The sequence below is a fragment of the Oryx dammah genome, unplaced genomic scaffold (assembly GCF_014754425.2).
Source record: "Oryx dammah isolate SB20612 unplaced genomic scaffold, SCBI_Odam_1.1 HiC_scaffold_8, whole genome shotgun sequence".
NCBI classification, from domain to species: Eukaryota; Metazoa; Chordata; class Mammalia; order Artiodactyla; family Bovidae; genus Oryx; species Oryx dammah.
This window is the reverse complement of record NW_024070192.1, coordinates 36103953-36116373: the sequence shown is the minus strand read 5'-3', so window position 1 is coordinate 36116373 and position 12421 is coordinate 36103953. Positions and strand designations below refer to the sequence as shown.

The following is a 12421-nucleotide window of genomic DNA, read 5'->3' as shown; positions in this document are numbered from 1 at the left end:
AACCCACTCCAGTGTTCTTGCCTGGAGAATCCCAGGGACGGGGGAGCCTGGTGGGCTGCCGTCTATGGGGTCGCACAGAGTCGGACACGACTGAGGCGACTTAGCAGTAGCAGCAGCATGAGAACTTGGAAGGTAGATGAAAGAGGAAGAACTAGGGGACTCCCTAGTGGTCCAGTGGTTAAGACTCCAAACTTCCACTGCAGGGGGCACAAGTTCGATCCCTGGTTTGGGAACTAAGATCCCACATGCCATGTGGCCAAAAAAAAAAAAAGGCATAACAACTAGATGCTAGATGGTTGTATGCTTGTGTGGATTAGGCCAGTTCTGGCAATATCAGATACTCTAACCAGGATCATTCAGTTATTGTCAAGGCAGGCAAAAGGGAATCCAAATATTGAACTCTCAGAAATGGAAGAAACTTTAGAGTCTCTTAATCCAACACCAACACCCCCAAGAAACAAAATCCCCAGGACAGTCCTTCCTAGGACAAACAGCCTTTGTCAGTTGTTGGTCACATTCCATCCTGAGCTGCACAGGCATCACAGTGTGGTAGAAAGAGAATGGACTTTACTTGGTCCCAGCTTGGGTGCAGACACAGGTGGAGAACTCACCAGCCCTAGCTAGGGCCCTTACTTGCTGGGTCATCTTAAGAAAATTACCTAGTTCATTTGAACTTGGGTTCCTCATCTGTAAAGTGAGGATCACAATGCCTAACCTATGGAATTGTTGGAAAGATTAAATAAAATGAGGTACATTCATGTCTCATGCTGTGGTCCCTAGTAAAAAGTGAAAGTGTTGGTCAGTCAGTCCTGTCCAACTCTGTGACTCCATGGACTGTAGTCCACCAGACTCCTCTGTTCATGGAATTCTCCAGGCAAGAATAGTGGAGCGGGTAGCCATTCCCTTCTCCAGGGGATCTTCCCAACCCAGGGATCGAACCTGTATCTCCTGCATTTGCAGGTGGATTCTTTACCATCTGAGCTGGAAATAGTAGCAATATTATTATTCTTCCTCATATTAAGCCAACATCCTTGACTATCTTGATTCTGTCCCTTGGAACTGACAGACCTATTTCTATCTCTAATCTGTTTCTCCTGGGAGAGCCCAGGAGAATGTATCAAGAAGAGTATCTCTTCAAGAAGAGATACTTGAAGACTGGGATCAAGGCCTCCCCTAAGTCTCCTCTTATGCAATTTAAATATCTCTACTTCCTCCCATCATTCCTCTTGTATTTTGGTTTTTAAATTCTTTGCCATCTAGACATCTTCCTGGTAGATGTTCCCATTTACAGATGAGCCAGGATGGACTCCCTGAGTGTCCAGTCTTCGGGGAGGATGTAGAATACCCTCCTCTGCCCTCCAGATGAACCCGATGCTCCTGGAGCCACAGCTGGAGTTCCCCTGTCTTGTGCCCACCTGCACAGACCATCAGGTCACAGTGAATCTGAGTCTGCTCAGACTCTCAGGCCTTGTCCACAGGAGCTGCTGTAAACAGCCCCTTCCTTGCCTTATGCAAGTAACTGTCTAAGCCCCTTATTTCTGTTGTTTTGCTATTGAAATTATCCCATTACTCCCAAGTGCTAAGGTTTTCCTGATTCCTTTTTTTTTTTTTAAGTTATTTATTTATTTGGCTGGGCCAGTCTCAGTTGGTGCATTGCAAATTTTTAGTTGTGGTACATGAACTCTTGGTTGCAGCAGGTGGGATCTTGTTCCCCAAGCAGGGATTGAACCCAGGCCCTCTGTATTGAGAGCACACAGTCCTAGCCACTGGACCACCAGGGAAGTCCCTGATCTTCTGACATCAAAATTCAGAACAGATTTATCTGTGTGAATCTAGAAGGCCAAACATGGGCAAGGAGGTAGATGTCTGTTCAGAAGTTTAAGACGTCCTTAAACTATTTAAGGACATCTTTAGATAGTTTAAGCTATCTAAACCCTGGTTAGTTCTCTATCAGGGTCCCCTTCAGGACAACACTGGATAAACCATGTCTGGGATGCTGAAACTGCTGTTGTTCACTTAGATGCCTGCTATCTCTCTCCCACCCTCTTTCTAATCATAGCCTCTGGGCTTCAGTTTCCCCGTATACATAAGGAAGGGATGCACCTGGATAATCTCTAAAGGCCCTGCCAGCCCTTACTCCAGATTCTATCAGAATTTATCCGTAGCATGTTCTCAGAATGAGAGAATCTCAGAAGTAGGTAGGAGTTTAGAGGAGTATCGTGTGTATAAATAACCAGCACTGTTACAGATGCTTCTTCATCTCTGCTTCCCTCCAGGAGATCTCAGACGGGCAGTTACTCTGGTCCCTCCAGGCCTCAGAGGTCAGTAACAGCTGTTAGAGACCACATGAGCTAGTGGCAATTCTGGGGTGTACTTTCAGGTCCTGGAGAGTCGGGAAGAGAGGAAGGAAAGACTCTCTCATCGTAAACCTCACAAGCAGTCAGGCCTTGGAGAGTTCTGTGTGCCCCAGGCCCCTTACTCCTGCCCATGGGGGCCTTGGCACCTCCCACCAAACCACCTTCAAATGCCTCCACCAAGAACCCCACCCCAAGCTCAAGCAGAATGGCCAGGTGCTGATGTGAGGGAGGGCAAAAGTGGCTTTCTGGTGATCAAATGCCTTTACAGGGCAGAAGGAAGCCAGGGATGCAGATGAGCTGAGTGAAGAGAAGTGGAGATGGAGGGTCAGAGGAAGGGGCAGTGGTACGAGCCTTTCTTTGTTTGTTTCCAGCCTCACCTGACTCCCCAGCTGCCCTGAGATTGAGGCACTTTGTGGACCGATATCGGGAGCAGCTGGTGGCTCGAGTGACATCCGTGGAACCTGTCCTGGACAAGCTGCACGGACTGGTGCTGAGCGAAGAACAGTATGAGGGGGTGCGGGCGGAGGCCACTGCACCAGGCCAGATGCGGAAGCTGTTTGGTTTCAGCCGATCTTGGGACTGGGCCTGCAAAGATCGCCTCTACCAAGCCCTGAAGGAGACCCATCCTCACCTAATCATGGAACTCTGGGAGAAGTGGGGCAGTGAAGAGACCAGGTCGGGCTCCTGACAAGCTGGGCTGTGAGTCCCGGCTCTGCCTGAGAGCACCTGGGTCTGTTGTTCATCAGGAAACAAGTTACCATCCGAGTTGCCTTCTAGGCCTAAAGAAAACTTTGATGATGATGCCTTTACTGGGCATTACCTTGCCCTGCCCAGGAAAGCCACACAGGAACCCAGACAGCCTCCCTTGGCTTTCATGGACCAGCTGTCCAGGTGAAACTACAGCATCTCAGAGAATGTCCATCTGGAGCTGGCAGGACTTCTGCAGACCTTGTAGCAGCCTAGCCCAAGAGCTTGGTCCACTGGCCACAGCCACCAAACCCAGAGTCCTCCCTGTGCTCTCCAGATGCAGAGAGGAGCAGAGAGAACGTGGGCCTGGGGGTGTCTGGCTGGAGATAGACAATGGAAATGGACACCCTGGGGGTTTTGAATGGCTTGTGAACAGGAACAAAAACAGGTTGGTTTTTCACTTGTCCAGCCAGGGCTGGGGCACCCACGCTCCCCTCAGGGCCCTCCTAGGGTTCATTCCCAGGAGAACTCGAGCCTACCCACCAACCTGTAGACAGGCCAAGAAAAGAAAGGGACGCAGAGGCTCCTACATGCAGAAGGCATGACCGAGGGTGTCTCTACTTTCCAGGCTCCCCCAAACCCACAACCCCAGGCCCACCCATCAAAGGGGCCATGAAGAGGGAGGTTTACCCTCAAGGCTCCAAGGCAACCCCTCCTCAAAGACAGTGGCTGGAGGGCTGCAGTCCCACTCCTGGGACATCCTGTTCCACACAGACCAGCAAACTCACGGGATAATGCAGAGATGTCTCCTCAAATCACAAAATATCTGAGCGCAGAAAGTGACTCCGCAACAACTCCCAAATAAGGTCAGGGGAAATGTCGCGGTGCAAACCAAAATTTCTGGTTGATGTCAGCTGTCAGTCATGGGTTGTTCGTTTCTACAGGGAGAACAGATAACAAAGGTCAGACAGGCGGGTGCACACGCTATACACACCGTTCCCCCAAACCACGAGATGACAGAGTATCCAGCACTCCAAAACACAAGCCCTGTATTTTCACTCACACCCGCCCGCCCTTTCTTTCAGCTCCCAACTGGCCCTAAGGCCTCGAAGAGCTGAAGTGTGCATGAGTTCCAGAATGATCGAGAGGAAGCAGAGACCACAGCTGGGGATAGGGTGGCCCCAGGATACTCAAAGGTGCCCAGGCCGCCCAGTCTTCCAACAAGCTCTTGGAGAAGCTCAGGCCTCTGGCAAGAAGCCTCCTGGGGGCGCATCCAGCTGAGTTTTCTCCCTAGCTAGGAGGGTGGCGACCCCGAGACCTCTGCAGACTAAGTGTGGGAAAAGCCCAGGTGCAGCGCCACCACGGGGTGTGCTCCGGGCCAAGACCCGGGCTCGCAGGACGGTAGGGAGAGGAGGTGGAGGTCAGGGGTGAGGGTGTGTGAGGAAGGGTCTGCCTGCTCTGCCCTCTCCCGCGGGGCTCCCCTACTCACTTCCCTCCCTTCCAGCCCATTGCGTCTCTCGTTCCCGTTCCAGAGGCCCAGTAATCTATTCCCAAATGGGGAGCCGTCTTCATGGCAGCCAACTGAAAAGAGGGGCAGGTCTTGGGGGAGGAGAATGGCCCGAAACAAAGGCAGGTCCAGAACTGGGGGAAAGATGCTTGACTACTTTGGATCTGAATCCTAATCGCCAACAGTTGGGGTACTAAGGGAAAGCCAGTGAGCTGGGAACCAAATCCTGGCTTCACCCACTAGATGTGGTTCTGGAAAAGTCTAAACCGGTATGAACTTCAGTTGTTGGGTCTGTTAAAGGGGGATAATGATACTTACCTGAAACGGTTGAGGATGGCATGGACTGATGCATAAGGTGAGTCCACAGCTACTGATTCAGTGAACAACTGTCAGTCAGTCAACAAACCTTACCTTCCTTGTGCCTGAGGATGTTCTAGGTGAGCAGTTTATATTCCAGGGGTGCACATAGAAATCATAAATCCATTTTGGACTTCCCTGGTGATAGAGTGGATAAGAGTCCGCCTGCTAATACAGGGGGTCCGGGTTCAGTCATTGTTTGCGGAAGATTCCACGTGCCTCGGAGCAACTAAGCCTGCAAGCCATAGATACTGAAGCCCCTGTGCCTAGAACCTGTGCCCGGCAACAAAAGAGGCCAGCGCACTGCACCTAGAGAGCAGCCCCTGCTTGCTGTAACTAGAGAAACCCTGAGAATGGCAAGGAAGACCCAGCACAGCCAAAAATGAGATAAATTCATTTAGAAGAGAATTTCACATACTCTTAGGTACTTCTAAGAAAACAAAAATTGCAGAGGGTGAGAGTTGGGGGTGAGGGAACAGCATACAACTCTAGAATGCTCAGGGGAAAGGACTTTCCTGAGGAAGCGACATTCATGAAGGACTTTCCTGAGGAGGCGACATTCATGAAGGACTTTCCTGAGGAGGCGACATTCATGAAGGACTTTCCTGAGGAGGAGACATTCATGAAGGACTTTCCTGAGGAGGCGACATTCATGAAGGACTTTCCTGAGGCGGCGACATTCATGAAGGACTTTCCTGAGGAGGCGACATTCATGAAGGACTTTCCTGAGGAGGTGACATTTGAGTCAGACCTTTGCCCACAGACATCCTTGCTGTTGGTAGTACTGCTACCGCTTTGTGCCCTAGAAATGGAGAATTCTCATAACAGCCTTAGATATCTCCTTTCGCACCTTTTTCCTATCTCTGCTGTTTGTCGTTTAGTCGAGGAGTTGTGTCCAACCCTTTTGTGACCCCATGGGCTGTAGCCCACCCAGCTCCTCTGTCCACGGGATTTCCCAGGCAAGAATACTGGAGTGGGTTGTCATTTCCTACTCCAGGGGATCTTCCTGACCCAGGGAATGAACCCACACATCCTGCGTCTCCTGCGTCGGCAGGCGGGTTCTTTACCACTGAGCCACCTGGGAAGCCCTATCTCTTTAATCATATCTATGTTTATGTATCCACTGACAAAATCTTTCCTGGACCGAACTTTACTTAGGCTCTTCTGAATCTTCTTCCCAACTGGGCCTTGACTCTTGGACTTCTGTGTCATTTTTTTTTTTTTTTTGCATTGTTCAGGTTTAGTTAGAACCCTACTAATTTAGTTTATCCAGAATCGCCCACCCTTGATACCTGATTAAATTCCTCCTCCTCCACATGATATCTGATCACTCTGGCCTGCCTTCAGCAACAAGCCTGTTGGCAAAGAATTACCTAACTCTCCCAGTAGTTTTCCACTGACAAACACACCACCAGCACCACTACCACCGCCCCATCTCCCAGCCAGCCCACTCTGTCCTTGGCTATAAACCCCCAACTTTTCCTTATATTCAGAGTTGAGCCCAATCTCTCCCCTCTGCCGCCAAACGCTATCACAGAAGTTCCCATACCTATCACAATGTAGTTGTTGTTTAGTCACTAAGTCAACTTCAACACTTTTGCAGCCTCATGGACTGAAGCCAGCCAGGCTCCTCTGTCCATGGGATTTTCCAGGCAAGAATATTGGAGCAGATTGCCATTTCCTTCTCCAGGGGATCTCCCCGAGCCAGGGATCAAACCCGCGTCTCCTGCTTGGCAGGCAGATTCTTTACCACTGAGCCACCTGGGAAGTCCATCTATCACAGTAGTTCTCAATAAATTCTGCCTTACTATTTGAACAATTGTCATGAATAATCTTTTTCTTTAAGAACGCATGCACACACACACACACACACACTCACACCCACACCCACACACACCCACCCACACACACACACACAGGGTTTGTGATTGTCTTATGAAACCCCTTGTCAAATCCTCCCAGGTCGGGACACATGGTGTTTCAAGGCGATGATGTGTTATTTGCCTGGCAAAGCAATAAAGCTATCCTTTTCTACATCACCCAAAACTCAGTCTCTGAGATTTGATTTGGCACTGGTGTACAGAGAGGCCAAGCTTTCAGTAACAAGGGGAAGAGGCTTGCAGCGCGATGGACACTGGGTATTAGTCAAGAGTCCTGTCTCTGTCCCTGGTTTCCTAGCAACCGCTGTTGAGCATGTGGTTGCTAGGCAATGTGGGGCCATCCAGACACTTGGGTACTGTCCTTAGTCTGCATGGGCACCAATCAGAACATTGCAGGATATTGTTAATCCGACAAGTGGCGATTGGGCCCATTTTTAGATTTTCTCATCTATTAATTGCTTTTGTTGCACAAAAAAATAGTATAACAATGGTAAACAAAGTCTGGAAAAATTAGAAATTGCCCTATGATCTCAACATCCAAACAATTAAAAAATGAACATCTTTACTCTTCCTGTTCTAACCTTTCTCTGCAGGAATACATTTTCATCTTGTCATCCTAGCACATGTATTAAATCTTGCTTTTCTGACTTTGATTTAGAGCATGACAAGCACCCCTCAAGCTACTTGAGAGTTTTGAGAATAATCTCTCTGATGCCTCTGTGTGACACCATGCAGTGGACTGTTGTTGTTCAGTTATTAATTCATGTCCAACTCTTTGCAATCCCATGGACTGCAGCACGCCAGGCTTCCCTGTCCTTCACTGTCTCCTGGAGTTTGCTCCAACTCATGTCCATTGTGTCAGTGGTACCATCCAACCATCTCATCCTCTATTGTCTCCTTCTCTTGCTGCCCTCAATCTTTCCCAGCATCAGGGTCTTTTCTAATGAGTAGACTCTTTTCATCAGGTGGCCAAAGTAATGGAGCTTTATCCTCTGTCCTTCCAATGAATATTCAGGGTTGATTTCCTTTAGGATTGACTGGTTTGATCTCCTTGTTATCCAAGGGACTCTCAAGAGTCTTCTCCAGCATCACAATCCAAAGGCATCAATTTTTCCGCACTCAGCCTTCTTTATGGTCCAACTCTCACATCCGTACATGGTTACTGGAAAAACCATAGCTTTGACTATACAGACCTTTGTCAGCAAAATGATGTCTCTGCTTTTTAATACGCTGTCTAGGTTTGTCATAGCTTTTCTTCCAAGGAGCAAGTGTCTTTTAATTTTATGGCTTCAGTATCCACACCATCATTTAATTAAGTATTCTCCTCTTGTTCTAACATTGAGTTTGCTCCAGTTTCTTTCCCATGGTAAACAGTATGAATCTTTCTGCCGAAAGCTTTTCTTTACCCTTTAGACTGTTGACTTGAAATCAATATGAAGGGGTGAGATGATTTTATCAAAGCACATGAATATCCTCATGACTTTCTGTCTTGCTAAACTGCTACTAGAGTTCCCTTTTTTCTACATCCTGGCCAACATAGCCATTCTGACAGGTGTGAAGTGATATCTCATTTTTGTTTTCTGGACATTTCATTTAAATGTATCATACAATCTGTGTCCATGTTCATCTGGTTTTTTTCACTTATTATAATGTTTTTGAGGTTCATCCACATTGTAACATGTTTCAGTAGTTCACTCCTTTTTATTGCTGAATATTATCTGATTGCATAGATAGTCAACATTTTGTTTATCTATTCACCATTTGATTGACATTTGGATTGTTCCCAGTTTGGGGCTATTACCAATAACACTGCTATGGACATTCATATAGTCTCTACACAGACATATGTTTTCATTTCTGTTGGATAGAAACCTTGGGGTAGAATTAATTCCCGGGTTGTATGGTAAGTGAATGGTTGAATTTTTCATGCAGTTTACCACTGTTTTCCAAAGTTGCCGCACCATTTTACATTCCCAACAACGGTTCCATATACTCCACCTCTAGCCAACTAGGTGCTCTTTCAGCCAGACTTGCTAAACTGTGAGACTGTGATCCTGCCGCTGCCAACCACCACCATTCATTCCCTGTGATTCATTCATTCAACAAATTTTATCTGAATACCTACCACTATGCCCTATGTGGTAGACTCTGGCCCCACAAGAAGTCCCTGAAAGCTCTGTGAGATGGAGAGAGAGAGCACCCTGATGACATTGTTTCAGCATGCTAATTCTGGTTCCCCCGGGCCTTTCAGTTGCAAGAGGGAATGAGTTCCTGACGGCAGAGTAGGGTCTGCAGCAACTGGCAGGGCCTGCCATGTACCCCTCCCAACCGCTAGGACCCAAGTAACTCCTAGTAGCTGCTTTCCCCAATTCCACAAGGGAACACCAACCAGCTTTGGAAAGGTGGGTGCAACAGACATGCCAGAAGGTGGTACTCAGCCATCTGTGGTAGACCAGTGTAACCAGTGGAAGAGTCTTGCAGATGCCAAGAGGACCCTGGGTAGGGGTGGCAGTGGGGGAGCGGGCTGCTCAGTTCAGGCGATCTTTGAAAGTATTTGTTCCTAATCTTCTAATCATATGTGATACGCCCAAAAGGTTGGGATACTGCCTTCGTGGGTGAGGAGCAGGAAGAAAAGCACCACCACTGCTGACTGTACTACCTCTGGGCTTGAGACTGTGGGAGACTTTGTTTTGTTACTCTTTTTGCAATAGTGTTTTCGAACTTTTGCGTTTTCTACAAAGATTATGTATTAATTTCTTTATGTATTAAATGTTTTAATTTTAAAAGATCACATAATATTTCTTTTGAAAGGAGAAATAAACCCCCAGGGAGCTCCGCATTGAACTGGGATCCTGCATTTCAGCCTCTTCGGCCCCAGGTCCCCTTTTCTCCCTCCTGGGTCCCAGTTAGCAGCTCGCACCCCCACCGGCTTCCTGCATCACCCCCCACCCCCCGCCCCCGGGTCATTTTGCCATGGAAACAAGACAGGTTACACAGACACTCCCGAGGCGCCAGCCCTGGAGCATCCTGGAGGTTGAACCCGGACAGCCAACCTCTGCAACAGGCTGGGAGCTGAAGCGCGAGCCAGAAACAAAAGGTTCCACGACTGAGACAGACGTGGCGCAGACCCTGCAGAGGCCCCCGGCTCCGCCCCCACCCGGGTGGTTGAAATACAGCCGCAGCCCCGTCGTCGCCGCCCACTGCGCCTAGACCTTGCCAGGACCGGACCACTCAGAACTCACAGACCCGTCTCCCCGCATTCCTCGCCAATGGCTGACCAACTCTTTCAGCGCAAACCCTGGGACCCCGAGCAGCTTCGCCCGGACCCCGACTCTGACTCCGAAGGCCTGTTTGACAAGGCTCCTCCGGAAGAGCCCCCCGCTGTCCGTGGGCCCAAGTCGGCGTGGGCCGGGGGCAGGAAGGCGGGTCGGCGCGCTGGCGGGAAGGCGCACGGGGCCCGCCCGGGGCAGCCCCCTAAGGGCGCGACGCGCCCCCAGCCCCAGGAAGAGGCCCCTCCGTTGGACGAAGGCTGCTATCTCGACCATTTTCCGCACCTCTCCATCTTTATCTACGCGGCCATCGCCTTCTCCATCACCTCCTGCATCTTTACCTATATCCATTTACAGCTTGCCTGATTGGCACGGGCGGGACGGGATGCGCGCAGGGCTGAGGCGGGAGGGAAGGGAAAGGAAGTGCTCAGCATTTTGTGCCTGGAGACGCCCCGCACCCGCTTCGTCTAGCTTTTGACGCTTGTGTCTTTTCTTCTCTGCTTGTCGCCACCTTCGTCTAACTGTCCATCAATAGAAACATCCAAAGCAGCTGTCGCTAATGAAATAAGCACCTGGGGACGAGGGGACGGGGACACAGTCAGACTCCAACATTTAGAATCTTCGCGGTGAGATGGATCCCCATTTATAATGAGGATAATGTCTCTGGACCCTACCGCTGTGTGAGGTGGAGGCACGCAGAGGGAGCCTGTCGTTTATGTGTCTGGGGCGTGTACAGCGAGTCCAACCTTCTGTTTTTTAAGGGATGAGCCGACCCGGGCCCGCAGCCTTCCGGAGAGGGCCCAGAGGGGAGGGTCGGCGCCCTGGCAAGGGCTGGGCCGGAGCCCTGTGATGCATCGCCCGGCCCCCCCCCCACCCTTCCCAGGAGCCAGCTGTGCGCCTCACCCCACCCCGAACTGGCGCAGACAGAACCCGGCGCGTGGGACCTGGCGGACCTGAGCGCGCAGCACCCAGTGAGTGGCGTTTGTCGGGGTAGCGCACCACCTCCCCAGAGACTTGAGCTCACCGGCACTGCGTTTTCCCTGCCTTAGGCTTTGATGACGCTATCGATGTCGGGACCGAGCGGAAACAAGGGCGAAGGAGCTGTTCTGCCAGGAAGTCATGGTCTCGTCGTGTCCTGGACGCTTGGGACCAACGGCTGCAGACCTCCAGGGACGCGCGGGCCCATAGCTTGCGCGCGGCGCCGCGCCGAATAAGGCTGGGGGCCCTGGCTGGGGGTCCAAGAGAGGATTGCCGTTGCGTCTTTAGGAATTGTGGGGGTGGGGGTTGCTTATCCTGGCCCGGAGCCCTTCCAGAGCCTCGCAAAAGGGAGTGAGATTTCTAATTGATGAGAATTCGCGCTAGGAAATCACCCAACCCCTAGGGGTTTGTCATCTCATACCCAAAAGGCCTAATACCAAAACCCACCTTGACAGGTTATTTACCCACATGCCGTCTTATTTACCCACATGCCGTCTCTGTTTTCTCATGAATGTTTAATGTCAAAACATAGCCCTCTACTACAAAGTATACTTTACTTGGAAATGTCTGCAATTGTGGTACCTCTGATGGAATAAATTCTTTTTCAGTCTCCTCTATTTCTGTCCTTTATTCACCCACCAAACTTCCTATTCCGCTTCAAATTTCACCCCATAGTCTTCGTGTCCCTACTGTCCCTCCAAAACCAATTTTATCCCATTACCCAGCATTCCAAGATACAGCGTCTCTCTCCACTGCTGCTGCTAAGTCGCTTCAGTCGTTTCCGACTCTGTGCAACCCCATAGACGGCAGCCACCGTCCCTGAGATTCTCCAAGCAAGAACACTGGAGTGGGTTGCCATTTCCTTCTCTAATGCATGAAAGTGAAAAGTGAAAGTGAAGTCGCTCAGCCGTGTCCGACTCTTAGCGACCCCATGGACTGCAGCCCACCAGGCTCCTCCATCCATGGGATCCTCCAGGCAAGAGTACTGGAGTGGGTTGCCATTTCCTTCTTCGCTAAATAGCTATAAAAAGAAAATTGCTCAGTCTTGTCCAACTCTTTGCAACTCCATGGACTGAATTCCCCAGGCCAGAATAATGGAGTGGGTAGCCTTTCCCTTTCCCAGGGGATCTTCCCAACCCAGGGATCAAACCCAGGTTTCTCTCATTGCAGGATTCTTCACCAGCTAAGCCACAAGGGAAGCCCACCGACAGTCCCTCCCCCCTACCACTGAGCTCTAGAATTTGCCCCAATCACCAGCTTGTACCTTTATAAGCTCAGTGTTTGCTGACAGCAGGATCTTGTCATTTCCCAGTTCTATTTTCCCAGAATCCCATATCACTACCTGCCTTGATATCTGGACCCTTTATTTCAGTACCAAAAGTGTAA

General features: G+C 50.0%; 2 protein-coding genes across 3 annotated transcripts in view; both read left to right on the top strand.

Moving 5' to 3' along the window:
• Positions 1-3941, top strand: part of NLRP1 (NLR family pyrin domain containing 1) — a 32987-nt gene extending 29046 nt beyond the window's left edge. For both annotated transcript variants that reach the window (XM_040243682.1, XM_040243681.1), the window contains 2 exons: positions 2277-2321; positions 2729-3941. In XM_040243682.1, coding sequence (XP_040099616.1) covers positions 2277-2321; positions 2729-3045 — 362 coding nt within the window. In that variant the 3' untranslated portion in view covers positions 3046-3941. The remainder of the gene's footprint in view (positions 1-2276; positions 2322-2728) is intronic.
• A 5892-nt stretch (positions 3942-9833) lies between these two features.
• On the top strand, positions 9834-11650 carry LOC120866137. The gene is made up of 2 exons (XM_040243680.1): positions 9834-11028; positions 11107-11650. The coding sequence occupies exon 1, from the start codon at positions 10058-10060 to the stop codon at positions 10421-10423; it is 366 nt and encodes a 121-aa protein (XP_040099614.1). The 5' UTR covers positions 9834-10057; the 3' UTR covers positions 10424-11028; positions 11107-11650.
• The last annotated feature ends 771 nt before the right edge of the window (positions 11651-12421 follow it).

Coding starts and splice junctions, on each gene's coding strand:
- LOC120866137 (XM_040243680.1), top strand. CDS start 10,058: ATGGCTGACCAACTCTTTCAGCGCAAACCCTGGGACCCCGAGCAGCTT.